The sequence below is a fragment of the Papilio polytes genome, unplaced genomic scaffold, assembly GCF_000836215.1.
Source record: "Papilio polytes unplaced genomic scaffold, Ppol_1.0 DF823399.1, whole genome shotgun sequence".
NCBI classification, from domain to species: domain Eukaryota; kingdom Metazoa; phylum Arthropoda; class Insecta; order Lepidoptera; family Papilionidae; genus Papilio; species Papilio polytes.
In genome coordinates, this window is record NW_013525805.1 from 2,725,849 (window position 1) to 2,743,035 (window position 17,187).

The window sequence follows — 17,187 nt, forward strand, 5'->3', positions numbered from 1 at the left end:
CTGTCATTTAATCAATAAAACTGTCAGTTAGAACTGAACGTAAGTAGCGGGTATCTATGTCAGTAATGTTAAATTTAAACAGAAGTTAGCTTATGTACCTTATTCGTCAAATATAGTATTTACATGAAATCGCTTCCGCTTATGTCTTACGCCACACCTGAGCTTTAAAACTCCGGGAACATACTCCGATCAGAAAGATAAAGTAGATTTTGAGTAATTAGGAGTGCGTTATCTTTCGTTTTGTAACACCTAGAAACGATTACGAACGAAATGGATGTAAATTTTTCTAAAGTTTATGAGAATTTTTTTGACTGTTCTAAGATAAGCGGTAAGTTTATTTTGAATATTTTTTACATAATAGAATAACTAACTAGTGTTTTTAATATTTTTTTTATGATAAATGTTTGTTATTTTCTTATAATTGGTATGTTTCTTATAATTTTAGCCTAATCAGAATTGTTAAACAATATGCGCCAAAAATATAAAATAAAAATCTTTGCGCAAACTAAAGTTCTCAGTAATATTTATAGATGTTTCTTTACTTGTGTCGGCAGTGTAAACTCTCTAGCATAGTTTACCAACACACGAGTACCGAGTTGAATAAACTTTTAGCTTGTATACTATTAGTGAGATCTGGTTACTTACATGCCAGTGCGACTTGCGATTTCAACATATTATTGGATTAAAAATAACACATTCCTTACAACAACCCGGTAACAAGGTTTAAGAAAATAAACATGTAAAGCCAATAGTACACAACAAGGCAACATAAATCTTTGAAACTAATGTATCCTTACGACGCGAGTATACGACATTGGGCTATGACGTCGAAAGAACTAACGACGCGATGCGTGCTTATGTACAGTCGTGTGAATCCGCGGTGTCCACTTAATGTAAAATTGTCTTATTCATTGCAACAAGACAAATTCTCAACAAATAAGTGCAAACGAAGGGATAATAAAAAGAAAATACCCGCGTATCACTAACCGACTTTTTTATACGGATACATTTATAAGCTACAATGTATTGATTTTTGTTCCACGTCTCGTTTCAAATTATTCAAACGATTAAGACGAAACACCGTCAGTTTCCCCAACTGTACATATAAACCTACATGTTGTATTATAATAGTCGATTAGCGACTACAATCGCCTGTTTTCAAAGATTTAAGTTGCCTTGTGTACTAAGTACCTAATTAAACATATATGTTTAATAAGAAATTTAATGTTTCACTTTATGCTAGTTTTACACAAGAGCATAACTGCATTTTTATACTATTTCATTGTGTGAAGCTAGCATTAAACCGAAAACAGCAATAGACAAAGCAGCCCGCCTCAATAAAAGCAATCGATGCATAAATCGTTTGAACTCAAACAATAGCCTGTTATCGATTCGGTATCTAAACAAAGCCCGAGATTCAAATCTTTTATCCATCTATACGAAGGCAATATTAAGCTTCATATGAATTTCGTTACTATCAACGATAACTGCAATGAATTTATAAATAGGAAGATTTGCACATGGCAATACACATGACGTGATAAATATAGTTTGTGTTATCTGACCCGGTGAGTCAAATGAAATTATGATAGTTCACTAGCATTGGCATTTTATGCAATTTTCTGTCCTTGATTAAACATATCTGACATAACCTACCGATAGAATCTCCTCTCTTCGGACCAGATATCTTTGTTTGACTATACTGCTATTACAGTTAATTCTGTCGGAAAATATTTAAAACTTACGTAGACATAATAGTATAGTACGATATAGATTTTGACACTATTTTGTCATTGACAGCGTTAGAGTGGGTTTTTAAATACGTGGTCTTAATTCAATTGTTTGTTTGTTTACTCTTTTGTTAAACAAAGGACTATCGTAATGCATTCATTTGAGTAATAAATCAGATCTCGTATTTCTACTCGTGTTCATTCGCTTCATCTAGCTGCAAAGATATCAATCTAATCGATTTTCTCGATGTTTATCGATATCAAATACTCGTATATCGATTTTATATCGATACATGGACGGTAGCCCATTTGTCACGATGTCACGATTTAAAGCTGGTCCTTAAATGTACGAAACAACTTTGTACTTATCAAATTTATGAAACTAAAGCCTTCTAAACACGTTCAGTTGTAACTGTCTATTGAACTGTACAGTTAAAGTTATGTTTACACACAGATTTAACTGCACAGTTCAACTGTTCAGATAAAAATGTCAGATCGAACTGATCGTATGTAGTGGGCTTAATATTTCAGTTTAATTTTTAGTTTCAATTAGCTTTCGGCCGCGATTACGTCCGCATAGAATTAAAACAAAAACAAAATGGAGTAGCCGATGTGTTCAACCCTACTATCCTCTACGTCTATGCCAAATTTCATCGAGATCCATTTCGTCGTTTAGACAACAAACTCTAACAAACATCCATCCATCTAAACTTTCGCATTTATAATATTAGTAGCAAGTAAGATTTAATTTTAAATTTTATTAGCGTCTTGTAGAGTATTAAAAACGTAATAAAACCACAAATTGTTTCTACTTACGTTTTCTATTGCATCGTTCACGCCGTTTAAAAACCATAGCATCATGTAACACGTATGTAAATTTTAATACGATCTCTAGATAGTCAACACCGCAATCTCAAGATGTATCAACATATAACATCGCTCCAACATCGGTTGGGGACATTAAAATTCATCCCGCACGTCACTAAGGGCCTGCTTAAACATTGCCTAACGCCGAGATACCGCCGATAACCATTAGGATCCCTTAATTTGTTCGCCAGGCCCTTCACCTATCCCTTCCGTATCCCTTTACAAATCGTTAAGCGTGGAATTAACGATACTGGATGTGGCTTTTACTGTCGAGTAAAGTTTTCTAACACGCTTAGTAGATGGTCTCATTTTATTTAAACAATTTTGAGTTGAATTATGATACGTAAATTAGTGTTTATTTTATTAAAAAATACTATTTATTGTTATTGAATCAAAACTAATTATGTAAAACAATTTACCGTTTTTTTTTGTGATGTATTCTTCAAGTTTATTTATGTAATTTAAATAAAAATAATTGCAAACAGTGGTAGAGCTCAAGGTTAATAGATGGTAATCGTAGTGGGTGATCTAAATTATTTTAGTTTTAAAATAAAATATGATAGAAATCGCGTATTTATAAAACGTCCTAATAAACATGCCGAATTGTTGAAGCTATAAATTTGTCACGTTTCGTTTTACAATTGTTGAAAGTGAAGGCATCAAGGAAAATGCGAAATGCTTTGATCACGAATTATTTATGGCAAAGAGAGTTGACAAATAACACTAAAAAGTAACGACATGTTTACATTTATTTCTTGATAAGTAAGAAAATAATTCATTTGTAACAAAGTACACTTATGTAGAAAACAATATGTTTTAAAATATTTAAAACTTTACAATAAATATTTTAGAAGCGATGTATTCAATAAATTTTCAATGACACATCTAGTTGTAATATATCTATGTATTTCAAGGGCGTAATGTCGCTAAGCCCTTTAGTTTGTGGTGTATCAGATGCGATATTCTAATGTTATTGTGGCCCTTAGAGCTGAGATTGAATATCTCGCTTGATTTGTACACTTTCTTGTTTGTGTTCGGTTTTGTTTGACCTGAACCCTTCGGTTACGGTGGATACTTAATGACGTGCTAAAGGATTGTAAACACATTGTTTACAATTAAATGTATATTGTAATTGTGATATAGCCAAAGAAGGATATACCTATATATGCTGGTGACAGGCTGCTATAGGTCTGTTTAAAAATATAAGTAAATAATGCTGGGTTTCTGAAGTTCCCATTTATTATATCATTAACTAGTGATTCAATACCAATGGAGTAGAACTCAAGTTATAAAATTCAGAAGCTCCTTTTATGAATTTACCGAACCATTATAGTTAAAAGTAGTTCGGAAACCGACTTTTAATCGTATAAAGCTATGCGAAAATTTGGTTTCTTTATTTTTTTTGTTAAATGTAACGGTATTTTATAACATAACACAAACCCATTTAATTTATTACAAATCAATGCAATAGAAATATTTCTAAGTTTACACATAATGTTACTTTAACGAGATAATTAGAATAATTCTATTTCAAGATTAGAAACTGCTACCAAAAATATGTTAACAAGCTCATAGATTTTCGAGTATGGCTTTTTTTTAACAATTTATTATACGAAAAATTATCAAAGAAGATAAAAGTTTCCGTCACTTAGTTCTATAATAATTTAAATAGATTTAAATGTTAAGACGAACATATATAGTAATTATAGATACAATCTTTAGAGCTTCTGAGTATAATTAATTAAAAATAAACTACGTTACGATATGTTAATTATATGCATGTAGCCAGACACATTTATTAAACTGCGAAATTTTACAAATTGCGAAAAAATTATAAACTAAATTGGTGTTGTTTATTGTTATAGAAAATAACCAGTTGGATGACTAAACTAAACACATACCAATCGACTTGTTCATTATTAGGGTAATGCCACACGAGAATCACGTCATCGCAGACGTTTTTAGTGTGGCATCACTCTTTTTTATGGAAAGTAGCTTTCCCAAAAAAACAAAAGTAAATACCCTATGCGTTATTCCAGACAATGCTCTATATCTAAGCCAAATTTCATCCAGATTCATTTAACCGTTTAGGCTACAAACTCTAACAAACATCCATCCATGTAAACTGTCGCTTTTATAATATTAGTAAGAAGGTTTATATACGTGTGGAGACAGACTTCTTTCCACTTGTCTACACTATTATAATAAATCGTGAAAACACACTTCTTTGTTGCCTAAGATGTCAGCAATTACAGCACATTTTTGAATAATTCTATATGTAATAAAAAGCCCTACACTTACGTCACGCTTTAGGCTACATACTCGTATTTTAAACTTAGGGGGTAAATATTTTGGATAAAAATCCTAATGTGGGAAATAGACCATAAGTTGCTGCCAACATCAAGGAAGGAAGGTTGTCATCATGTCATGTCATTTTGACATTTGCTATTGATAATTTGACGATTGTAAATAATAAAAGAAAATTTTCATAATTCCATGCGGATGAAGCCGCACGGGAACAGCTAGTAGGATATAAAGACGAAGTAAATAACGATTGCATGTTTATCTTTAAAAAATGCGAATAAATTAAATTATTAAAATAAAATAATTTATAGTAATAATCGATAGTAATTTACGCTTAATTATTGTTTTTATTCGATGTTAATAGTTATTTAATTATATAAAACAATAGTTTGATGTGCGCTGAGCCACAAACCCTGGGTCAGCTAAACAGGGATCCTCGACCTGTGCAAACAACGATTCAATATTGCTGACTTGTGTAATTAAACAATAGGGTTGCCACATTATTAAAATATATTTTATATCAACTAAAATAATTATTATTTTTAATATAAGTTTTTTATCGATGACGTCGGGATATTGTTCAAAATTCTTTTTAATTATGACAGCTGTTTTAATTAGTTTATAGAAATATATAATTTGGAGTTATCTGTCAATCGTTTTAAATTTATATTTTTCGAAGTGACAACACTAATCTCACCAGTATAAATTGACCTACGAAAGCCATCAAATATTATGATTTTAGTTTAACTGTGCACATTAAATGATGACTTTGGGGTCTTGTTAGTGGTCATTAAATGGTTGTTACTGACAATATTAATGTTAATATCACGCCGGGGCGCCGTCAGCGATCGTGTTGGATAATTTGTTTGTCACATTATATTAGTTTGGTTTTAATTTGGAAAGAAATTCGAGAATTATTATAATTTACGTAAGAGTTTCAACGTTCAAATCGTTTTATAAGCTGAATGGTTAACTACAGGTGTAAGCAGTAACAAATTTATATAAAAAAGTAAGGTTAAGCATGTACCACTTTTTTATAAAACTCTATCATTTTTAAATTGAACTACAAAATAAACTAAAAAGCCTTAAGCCCATTACATACATTAACAGTTCGATTGTTCAGTGAAAACTTTCAAAATAGAACGTATGTAGTGGGCATATAAGGTTCAAAATGCGTCTACGCATAGTTTCAACTGACAGTTGCATTGTAATCAAAGTTCTGCCTACACACTGACGCGGTAGACGTTATTTTCTATATCAATACATATAATAAAATTGGAGTGTCTGTTTGCAAAATCAAAAGAAAAATCAAAAATTTTGATACGATGATATTTTTGCGATGCTGATAACGAAAATCGCATTTAAAATTTTTCTGTCTTCGAAACGACTGAGCCGATTTCGATCAGACTTTCACTGAAAGGTAGCTGACATAGACGGGTATAATATAGGCTACTTTTTTATCTTAATATTTCGTGGACGAAGTCTCGGGCAACAGCTAGTATAGTAATAAAACAAGATCTAATCTACCAGCTCTAAAAGACAAGTCGAGACGTAATGTACACAAAATAGCTATAACGACAAAAGCGTTCCAAGCATCAGAGTCCGAATGTCTGACGTCGCGTCTTGCTATTCTCTTGAAGGTAAAGTTCTGGCAGATAAGGTGACGGGCGCACAAAGGGTAGGTTCCAAGTTTGCGTACGGATTTGAATGGCGACTCAAATGTCAACCTATATCAATGTTGAATCGATTTTTGCGGATGTTCTCTAATCGGATATTACGTCTTCTTCAATAGATTGAATGAAAATACTTGAAAAGCGATAATAGATGAAAAATACTATTAATGGACGAACTCGGATTTGGAATTAAATTATTAACAACAATAATTCTTATTAATATTATAAATGTAAACGTTTAGATGGATGGGTAGATGTTTGTTAGATATCTCAATGAAAATTTGCATAGGGTTTTTTTTTTAATATCACGCAGAGTGGGCGAAAGCTAGTGTCTTATGAATTAAAAAATGTACTGAAATCAACAAAATAATTATGGTTCAAAGTAATATTATAAATGCGAAAGTTTGCGAAGAGATGTAGAGGATAGTCTGGAAGAACACATAGGCTACTCATTTTTGTTTTTTTTTTAATTACACGCGGACGGAGTCGCGGGCGAAAGCTAGTTTATGATAAAGATCTTATCATGTCTAAATGTAATTCAATGTTTTACAAGTACTAAATATAGTACATACACCAAAATTAAAATATGCACCTATTCAAATCATATGCGTGAAACCAAGTTTTACCATAAAATTATTTAATACTCTGTTATAAACTAGTTGTCGCTTACGACTACGCGCCTAATTAAGAAAAAAAAATAGTAGCATATTTGTTCTATTCGTTAACCCGTTCTGGGTGTACAAACATAGATTTAAACATTCGCACTTATATGAGTAGATACGAAGAGTATTAAGAGCGGACACACTCCTTTGTCGATTGTTTCGCAATTCAACTGTTTAGTTGCACAACTAAAAATCGAGTAGTTGTACCTCCATATAAACTCATAGGAATCAAAGCGCGACTAAACAGTTGTGCGATAGTTTAGTCAAAGGGAATCAAAGGTATGTAGATGCCAATAAGACCGTATAATTGTTATCAACACGTAATTCAATTAACTCATCCCCAAACCCCGACGCGGCGGTCGCCCAAAAATTTATCACATCTCGTGTGTGTCTATTTGCATATCTCATACTGAGCGTCGCTGCACAGGGAAAAAGACGCAACTGATATTTAGTAAACTATTAAAAAGTTAATTAGTATAGATTAAGATAATAGATAGAGTTTATCAATATTTTTGTATATTTAATAACTAAATCAAGCAGTAATCGTTTTTTTTAATAACGATTTTTATGTTCCTGTTATTAAATAAAATATTACATCTGTTCAAAGTATTCATTTTTTTATTTGAAAATTTATATTGAACGTACAATTTAGTACATCAGTGATGTAATGAAAAATAACTAGTGCAAAATAGACAATTTAGTAATCTGTAATGGTCTACTGACTTAACTCAAAATCTTACTCTTACTTATATTATAAATGCGAAAGTTTAGATGGATGGATGGATGGATGGATGGATAGATGGATGGATGGATGGATAGATGGATGGATGTTTGTTAGCGTTTGTAGCCTAAACGGCTGAACGGATATCCATGAAATTCGGCACAGGTTTAGAGCATAGTCGGGAAGAACACATAGGCTACTTTTTATCCCGGGAATAGTAACGGTTCCCATGGGATTCATTAATTTAGTTTTTTAATGTTTACTTGATCATTCTGCAACGGTTCAACATATCTTATTGAAATTTGGCACAGATATAAAACACAGTCTGGAGTACACATGGGATAAGGTTCATCCCCGAAAAACGTCCGGTTAACGAGGGATACGTAGCTATTTGTTATTTACATAGTTCGTATGTTTTCTAATATCACGCGGACGAAGTCGTGGGCAACAGCTCGTTATTTATAAAATAGTCCTTAGAATAAAATAGGTTGATTATCAAAAAGTCAGATGCATCATTATTATAATGTAACAAGTATAGGGTGAGGGTTAAAGTTGAGGCCGCATTGGCCATACACAACATCTGCGATCGCGGCAACGATTGTTTGCGGACATTAATACACGTGCTGTGGTTTTGTTTAATGAATTAAAAAAACACTTAAGATATATGCTATTTTCTAACCCAAAACTAACGGATTGACGAATTGGGAGCATTTTTTTCTTTAAATTACTTTTACTCTATCATACTAATATTATAAATACGAAAGCTTAGACAGATGGATAGATATTTGTTAGAGATCTTAGCCTAAACGGCTAAAGGGATCTCGATGAAATTTGGTATATATGTAAAGGATAGTCTGGGAGAAAATACAAGCTACTCATTTTTGTTTTTTTTTTTTATTTAACGCAGACGGTGAGGCGGGCGAAAGCTAGCAATCTATACTTTTATTTAAAATACTGGCTGTGTCAACGACTCTGTCCGCGTGGAATTAAAAAAGTAGCCTATGTGTTCTTCTAGTCTTTTCTCGGCATCTTTGCCAAATTTCATCGAGATCCCTGCAGCAGTTTAGGCTACAAACTCTAACAAACATCCATCTAAACTTTCGCATTTATATTAGTAAGAGAGATTTGTACTTTTTTATATTACCGGTTAGATTTTATCTTTATACAAATAGAATGAAATCAAATGATTAACAAATGTAACTATTCGTGATTGAGTGGAGGTTAATAAAAAAATAAATAAGAGATAGTTACTAACGCGTAACAGATGGTATCAGCTGCGCTTGTCAATGTCTGTACAAAAGCCTATCAATCACGATCTGTTTATTTTTAAATCTGTAATCATTTCTTTTAAACCTCTTTTTGACTAGGCTACAAACAAGAGTTTTGCATACGTTTTATTTATCCATGAGATTATAAAGTTACTAGCTTTCGCCCGGTACTCCGTCCGCGTGGAATTAAAAATAAAAGTAAGGAGCCTATGTGTCCTTCCAGACTATCCTCCACATTTGTAGCAAATTTCATCGAAATCCGTTCAGCCGTTTAGGCTACAAACTCTAACAAACATCCATCCATCTAAACTTTCGCATTTATAATCTTAGATAGTTAGATAATATACCCGTTAAAATTTTCATTGAATTTAGGAGACTTAGAAAAGGGGAAATATCGTTTACTGTTCGTTTCTCTGTGAATTGGTAACGCGTCTGCAAATGTCTATGACAGTCGCACGCCTAATCGCGGTGGAAAAGGGATTTAAATTTCCGTTATTTTTTTTGGATTGTTTTAAACTAACAAATCCTGTTTACAGTAAATGTTAATATTTAAGTCTGCATATTTTAATTATGTTTATAATTTTATTTTATAGGTAAACCCTTCTAGTGACCTTTAGTGCAAGCGCAAACCTTTGACTAAACTATAGCACAACTGTTTAGTTTCGCTTTGATTCATACGAGCTAATATGGCCACATTATTTGATTTTTAGTTGTGCAACTAAACAGTTGAATTGGCTGCGAAACAATCGAACAGTTGTGCGATATTTAGTCCAAGGTGTATACCCGCTCTTTGTAAAGACATTTGAAACTCACTGATGTAACATTCAAGTATTTTTTTTTATTTTGTTTATCATACTAATATTATAAATGCGAAAGTTTTGATGATTGGATGGATGGATGTATGATTGTATACGCGTAGGAGTAGAGGATAGTCTGGAAGAACACATAGGCTACCTATTTTTATTTCTTTAATGCCACGCGGACGGAGTCGCGGGCGAAATTAGTTATATTTTAATGTTTGTGTGTTGCCAGTTTCATTTTAACACAAAGGTCATTGACCTCTTCCTAATTTAAAACGCAATTCGCAAAACATCTGAATGTTTTTAATAATTTGTGTTTTATTACACAGTTGAGTGGTTTTTAGTTTTTTTTATAGAAAGGACAATATATGAATTGAATTCAATCGTTCACGGTAGAGCGGGCGTAAAGTTAAATATATCGAATACTTTATCGACTATTGTTTGTGACGGTAACAATGATTTTATTGCTTTGATACTACTGTGACCATGATTTGCATATTATCTATTAAATTTTAAATTTTTAGTTTATTCTGGTAAAGGTACTTTAACGCATGGGTATTGGAAGAAGATGCTCTTGAGACTCGAAAAATTTTAAATAGATATAAAAATTACTTTAAATAAGCCTGATTTTAGCACATTTTTTTAGTGTTAAATAAACGAGATTTTATTACTGGTTACTGCCCCTAGACATATCTAAATTATTATTGCTTACAATTTGATTTTACAAAATGATTTTGAAATTTTACTATTTTCTCCGTAATTACTTTTTTCTACAAAAAATCCCAAGTTTACTGCCGTGGTACACTTTCCTACATAACAATCGAATTTGGCGTTTATCAAATATCTTTTTAAATACACAAAAAGTTCTAACAGAAGAAATTCTTCTTTTCCTTCTATAACTTTTAGTCATACGAGAGTTTTAAGATGTGTTATTTTCCCGCCCTTTTCACTTGAATCGTGGAATTGGCGACTTCGTCTCGAACTTTCACCTGTTTAATTATAGAAAATGATGTGAAAGGAAAATGATACGTTTTCCTTATACAATAAAGTATACTTTCGTTTGAAATAGCAATGTAACGGTGGACCTAATGGTCGGGTACAAAACGCCTTATAGATTATCATCTGCTAATTAATATACTGTTTAAAGTTGACGTAGGTTTATGAAGGACATTAAAATACCTAGATTACTATGACCTCTGGGTTTCTAAGTGATATAAACTTAAACAGGTCAACATATTCTGGTTAACAATTAGAGCTACGAAGTTTAATTACAATGGTAGTGATGGAATTTACTTTCGTGTGTTACTGGCACAAGCTTTTAAACTATCTTTATTAAGCACGCTACACACGTTTAGTTTTAACTGAATAGTTCTGTACAGTCAAAACTGAACGTGTATAATGTAATGTACTTTCATTCAGAGTAATGCAGATAATTTGTAAAAACAAAAGCATAAAAAAACTACAATAATTTGAATCTGTTAGAATCAATTTAAAATTAAGATCTCTTTTAGAGGTGACAATATAAAAATGTAGGCACAAAATAAAGCCATTTGAGGCAAAAAAGAAATAAAACCTTCTTTTATTTATCGTGTCACAAGATGTTTTGATATTTGTTCATTTGACACGCGTTATGACAAGGGTAGCCGCCGTTTCCAATCGGCAGAATTTCAATTTTCGCTATATTTGTTGTTTTTTTTTATTAACACAATGTCGCCGGGTGATTTGGTACGCATCTGTGATCAGTTTATTGGTGTTTTTGAGCTCTTTGTCCCTTCTGTTCGTCAATATTGTTTATATTCGTGTACGTTTTGTGTTGGGCTGTGTATAATATTCACATCTCAAATCAATAGACGACAAAGTATACAATATACATTTAATTATGTATAATCGACGGCTCCTATGTGAACTGTAGTTTGTTTGAAATGCTTTGCAAAACAAAACTATTAATGTTTTATGACGTACAAACACCATCTTCTTCCTAATGTTAGTTAAAATTCACATAGAAATTAGGATTTATCGGGTTAAATTGAAAATTGTGACTTACAATAGTCTACATCAGAGCCACTAAATTATCTACTATCTTTCGTCCGCGACTCCGTCCGCGTTGAAAAAAAAAGTAAGTGGTATGTGTTCTTCCAAACTATCCTCTACATCTATGCCAAAATTCATCGAGATCCGTCCAACAGTGGCTACAAACTCTAACAAACAGCCGTCCATATAAACTATCGCATTTAAAATATTAGTAAGAAGTAAGATTTATGAAATTTCCGTCTGTTTATGACATTTCAGTTTAAGAAAAAAACACCAGTCATATTACGTCCATACATCTTGACCGTCCCTTAACGCAATTTCATGCCGCAATACATCGATGCTTACGTTAACTGTATTCTACTGAATTTTCCTTTCCACGCATCAATGGATACACTAGAAATGCTACAAATTGTTTAGAATTTGCAAGTAATTGTATCACAATAGGAAGTTAATAGGGATATCTATTTCTTACTTTAAAATGTTTAACAATATAACAAATTAAGACGACTCAACGGACCGATGATTTGCATTTTCATAGCAATAGAAAATTGAATCTCAACTTTAGGGACATTGTTATATTTTCCCTCCTTTTTGAGTTTTATGGTAAGCAAATCACGGACTTCATCCCTCATAGAATTCAATTCAATACTTCATAATATCGGTTTGCATTGATTTTAAACTTGTATGAAAAATGGTCTCTACGATGAAAAAAGAGTGTTATTTTAAAACTATATTAATATAATAAAACGTAAAACACTATTTCGTGGCGTAGGATGTCAGCAATCATAGCATATTTTTGAATAATTCTTTATTTAATAAAAAGCCCAACACTTACGTCACGCTTTAGGCTATAAATTTTCACGTCATTAAACTTAGAGGGTAAATATTTTGGATAAAAACCCTAATGTGGAAAAGAGACCATAAGTTGCTGCCAACATCAAGGAAGCAAGATTGCTAAGGTTTGATGTCATGTCATTTTGACATTTGACAAGTAAAATTTTCATAATTTCATGCGGATGAAGCCGCACGGGAACAGCTAGTATTATTATAGACTAGCTGTTGTTTGCGAGTCCGCCCGCATGAAATTAAAAAAAATATACCCTATGGTACTCACTCATAAATTACCTTTCTAACGGTAAAAGAATTATTAAAATCGGCCCTGTAGTTTTTGAGTTTGATTTGAGTTTGAGAGTTGAATTCAATACATACAAAAATACAAATTGTTCCTCTTTATAATATTACTATAGATTGGAATTAGCATTCGGTCGTAAATCTGAGAAACAAAGTTTAAATGGTATGATGAGTGTAGAAAATTTAAGGAAGTTAGCTTTAGAATGTTTTAACATCTTTGTTACTGTGGACGCGACATAATATAATACACCATGTAATACATCGATATATACAGAATGCATTATGCATTAGAACTACAAGTTACAGGAATAAGCGATTTTATTGGCACATATGTTGAAACTGTGTAAAATATGGAGTTGGTAAAGTTCTACAATAACGATTGAAAAAAATGACAATCTATAGGTTTATGTTTAGACAACTTGTTGGAGATTTTGTTAGCCTGAAATTAAAAAATCAAAATATAGCCTATGTTACTCACAGATAAATTACCTTTCCAATGCTGAAAGAATTATTGAAATCGGCCCAGTAGTTTTTACGTCAAATACGCACGTAAATACAAATTTTTCCTCTTTATAATATTAGTAAAGATAGATGGATGTTAGTTAAAAGATATCTCTAGAACGTCTTATTGGATTTCAATGAAGTATGAAGCACAGATATAGAGCAAAATCTGGATATATGGTCTAATCAGTTTTCTTTTTTAATGTACGCGGACGGAGTCGCAGTCAAAAGTTAGTACACATCGATCTCAAGGTTAGTCATCGGTTTTATTAATAAACAGTCTATATTATACGTTTTTAGGTCGCAAGTTTACTATAGTTGTGAAATTTAATGATTTGCACCACGCGGCAATATCTCGGAACGCAAGCGCCCAGGTCCCGAGCGTCCGACACTTTTTCAAAATCGTGACTCGCCCGGAGTCGCACCGTCACGACCTCTGTACCGTTAGCAGAAACACCGCACTTCCTGCTCTCTCCCATGTGCTATTTAATAAGCGTGAAAGAGACATGTGTAACCATTTACCCCGAAGGATAACCAGAGGCTCTTTTGTTTTTACTTGACGCATTATGATTTTGTTCCTAGGTTTTTAGTACTGGACTAGTCAATTTAATGTTTGTTTAATTTTCTAAAATTTTCAATAGATGGCGTGATTTTGCATATAAGTATGCTTGAATATTTTACATCTTAAGTATAATGGACGTCGATGTGCTCAGTATTGTGATGCAATACCCTTGAGAAATAATTCTATAGATTGCGTTATCTTATACCAACAATAAGTATTGACAAGGCAAAATATTATAAAGGTAATTGAGCTAGTAATTAATTTTAAAGGCTAGAAAGTCGACAGACTCGTGTTAAAATCGAGCAAGCCGAGACTTATTATAAAAAGACTGTTTCTTTTATTTAATTTAACTTTCTTTTAAAGGATCATAAAAACGCTTCTAGGTTATTTATTGCAAATTTATAATTCCACATATTAGAAGGGACATATTGCATATCAATACAAATATTATAAAGAGGAAAGATTTTTATTTTTGTATCTATTGAGATAACTCAAAAACTACTGGGCCGATGTAAAAAATTCTTACACCATTAAAAAGCTACATTATCAGTTAGTAATATAGGCTACTTTTTAAAATTTAATATGGACAAAGTAGAAACACCTAGATATAAACTCCTATTGACTTGTGCAATAAATTTAGTCTGTAATTTTTTTATTGGAATAAATAAAATTTAAAACCATATCTTGACACCCGTTTTAATATTAGACGAATGGCTTAATTTACTGGGTGTCAGTAATTCTTATATTATAAGAGCAAAACAATGGAACAAATTATCTCGTTTGTTGCTGACTCGGAACTAAAGAAGGTGCATTTGTCTCTGCCCCACTTGACACTCGACCATAGTTTTGGTCCATCCATTTAATTAAATAGTTTGGTCATTAAATGAAATATAACGATTGAACTATTACAATCCAGATTTTATTGAAAGTTCTACCGCAAAGCGCTCACATCGTAAAGTTAAGACTATGTCCCCTACTATCGGTTCTCATATAAAACTCGACAGGTTGCGATTATCCGCCACCAGCCACGACGTCTGCCGGTTTCCGACGAGACACTTTCGCTAACATGCATCTCCTCTGATATCAATAGACTGTATCGATTTATTGATATTTTACAATGTAACATTAACATATATAAAGATGAAAAAAATGTACTTTTGTATGTATGAAATAACTCAAAAACTACTATTACGAATTTAAAAATTATTTTACCGTTACGAAGGTAGTTTATCTGTGAGTAACATAGGCTACATATATTTTTTTGTATTGCCTAATTTCACACGGAACATCGCAAGCATCAGCTAGTATTGATATATTTACGTTTAATATTACTGAAACATTTCCATGTATGTCTCAAATCCATTTTAATTGTTAAGAATATTTTAAAAATAATTCTATTCCAGTAATTATTTACTTTTAAATAAAAAAAATGTCAGACTAACTTAACTTCGGTAAAACCATATATTTTTATTAATATATCTGTGTTAGATTGCTTTTAAGTTAAAACGTTGTGTAAAAGTTATTCATCAAATGAATGTGAAAATAAAAGGGAAAATATTTAAAAGCGCGGTACAGTAGTTCAAAGCATTGTACGCTGTCACTGGATATCCAACTCATGAAAGGAGTTACTAATACACTAGACCACAGACCAAACTAACTTGATCCCCCATGTCCGCGGTATTATCTAATTTCAACATAAAAGCGAGTATTCAGTTACGCTGGCCAGGTACGCCCGAGGGTACTATGAATATGCAATGCCAATAAATGTAGTTTTATCCACGCTAGTAACTTTCTCCGTTGACGGCCAACTCCGCCGTCACACTACGACTAAATATATTCTAGATTATCATACATTATTTATGACTTCGAGAACTTGTAGTAACGAAATGTCAAAACGTTTTTAAACTTTAATCGATAGTGTTGTCATTAATTAATATCGATTTTATAACTTTTTTATTTTATTTTATTGCTTTATGTATTTTCATCGAGTTTTACTTAGTTCAATTTATATTACGATAGAAATTTTCGTTTACGTAACTGCTCGTTTGTCATGTCTTGTAATTAAATCTAGGCATTGGGCGTGGTGAATACGAGTAATGCAACACTCCTAAAGGAGTGTTTATTAATTATTACATAAGTGAATAAAATAAAAGGAATTAGTAGAAAGAGAAATGAAACAATGTTAGTTTTTAATAAATTACCGAAATGTATTAATGAAAATAATAAATTAAGAAATTATATACATGAAATAAATAATTATCTAACGTATGTACGAATTACTAATATTTACATATTAAATATTTTCAAGTTATTAAATTAATATCACTATCACAAATATTCCGTCTTTAGAGTAACAATAAGTCGCTGACTCCCCGTGACGTCAGTTTGACTGGATTTCAAGGAGCGTGAGTTATTATCCCCGTATACAACTCGATTATTAAACGCTCTACGATCGGAACGATCTACTCTTAATGCCAAACGGCAAACGCAAACATCCACCACCCTAAATGGTCAAAATCCCTTCACGTAGCGTCAACCACCTTGATCTGACTTAGGCTTACCGCTCCCACTGTCCCAGATCTTAAACGATGTACTTGGCTCAGGTATCCGAGGACTACTAGTGTAGTTTGGAGGAAGACGGGTCGGTGTGGAGAGGAAGCTTCCGTAAGATAAAGAGGAATTGACGCCCAAAGACGTGTCAAGCGTTGAATAGTACCCCGAAGAAGCGGCCGAGGGTGGCGGTGGCGCTGACGGTTGCTGTACCCGAGCGGCCTCGGCGTACGCGTCCAGGTGAGTTCTAACCAGCACTAAAAGTTCACCATAGTTGGTTACAGAGCCAGCAGCGCCCGCCACCCTGTAAAGCAACAGCCGCGCTTCCCCGAAAAGACTGTCCAAAATTTTACCTGTCGTGAAGAGGACGATCGCCTTCAGACAGGA

General features: G+C 32.6%; 1 protein-coding gene across 1 annotated transcript in view; it reads right to left on the minus strand.

Moving 5' to 3' along the window:
• LOC106104738 (COUP transcription factor 2-like) overlaps nt 1–17,184 on the minus strand; it is a gene marked incomplete at its 5' end in the record, with an annotated part of 43,598 nt that extends 26,414 nt beyond the window's left edge. Inside the window, one exon of the mRNA XM_013284869.1 lies at nt 17,154–17,184. Within this exon, the coding sequence (XP_013140323.1) occupies nt 17,154–17,184 (31 nt within the window). The remainder of the gene's footprint in view (nt 1–17,153) is intronic.
• Nucleotides 17,185–17,187: the final 3 nt, after the last annotated feature.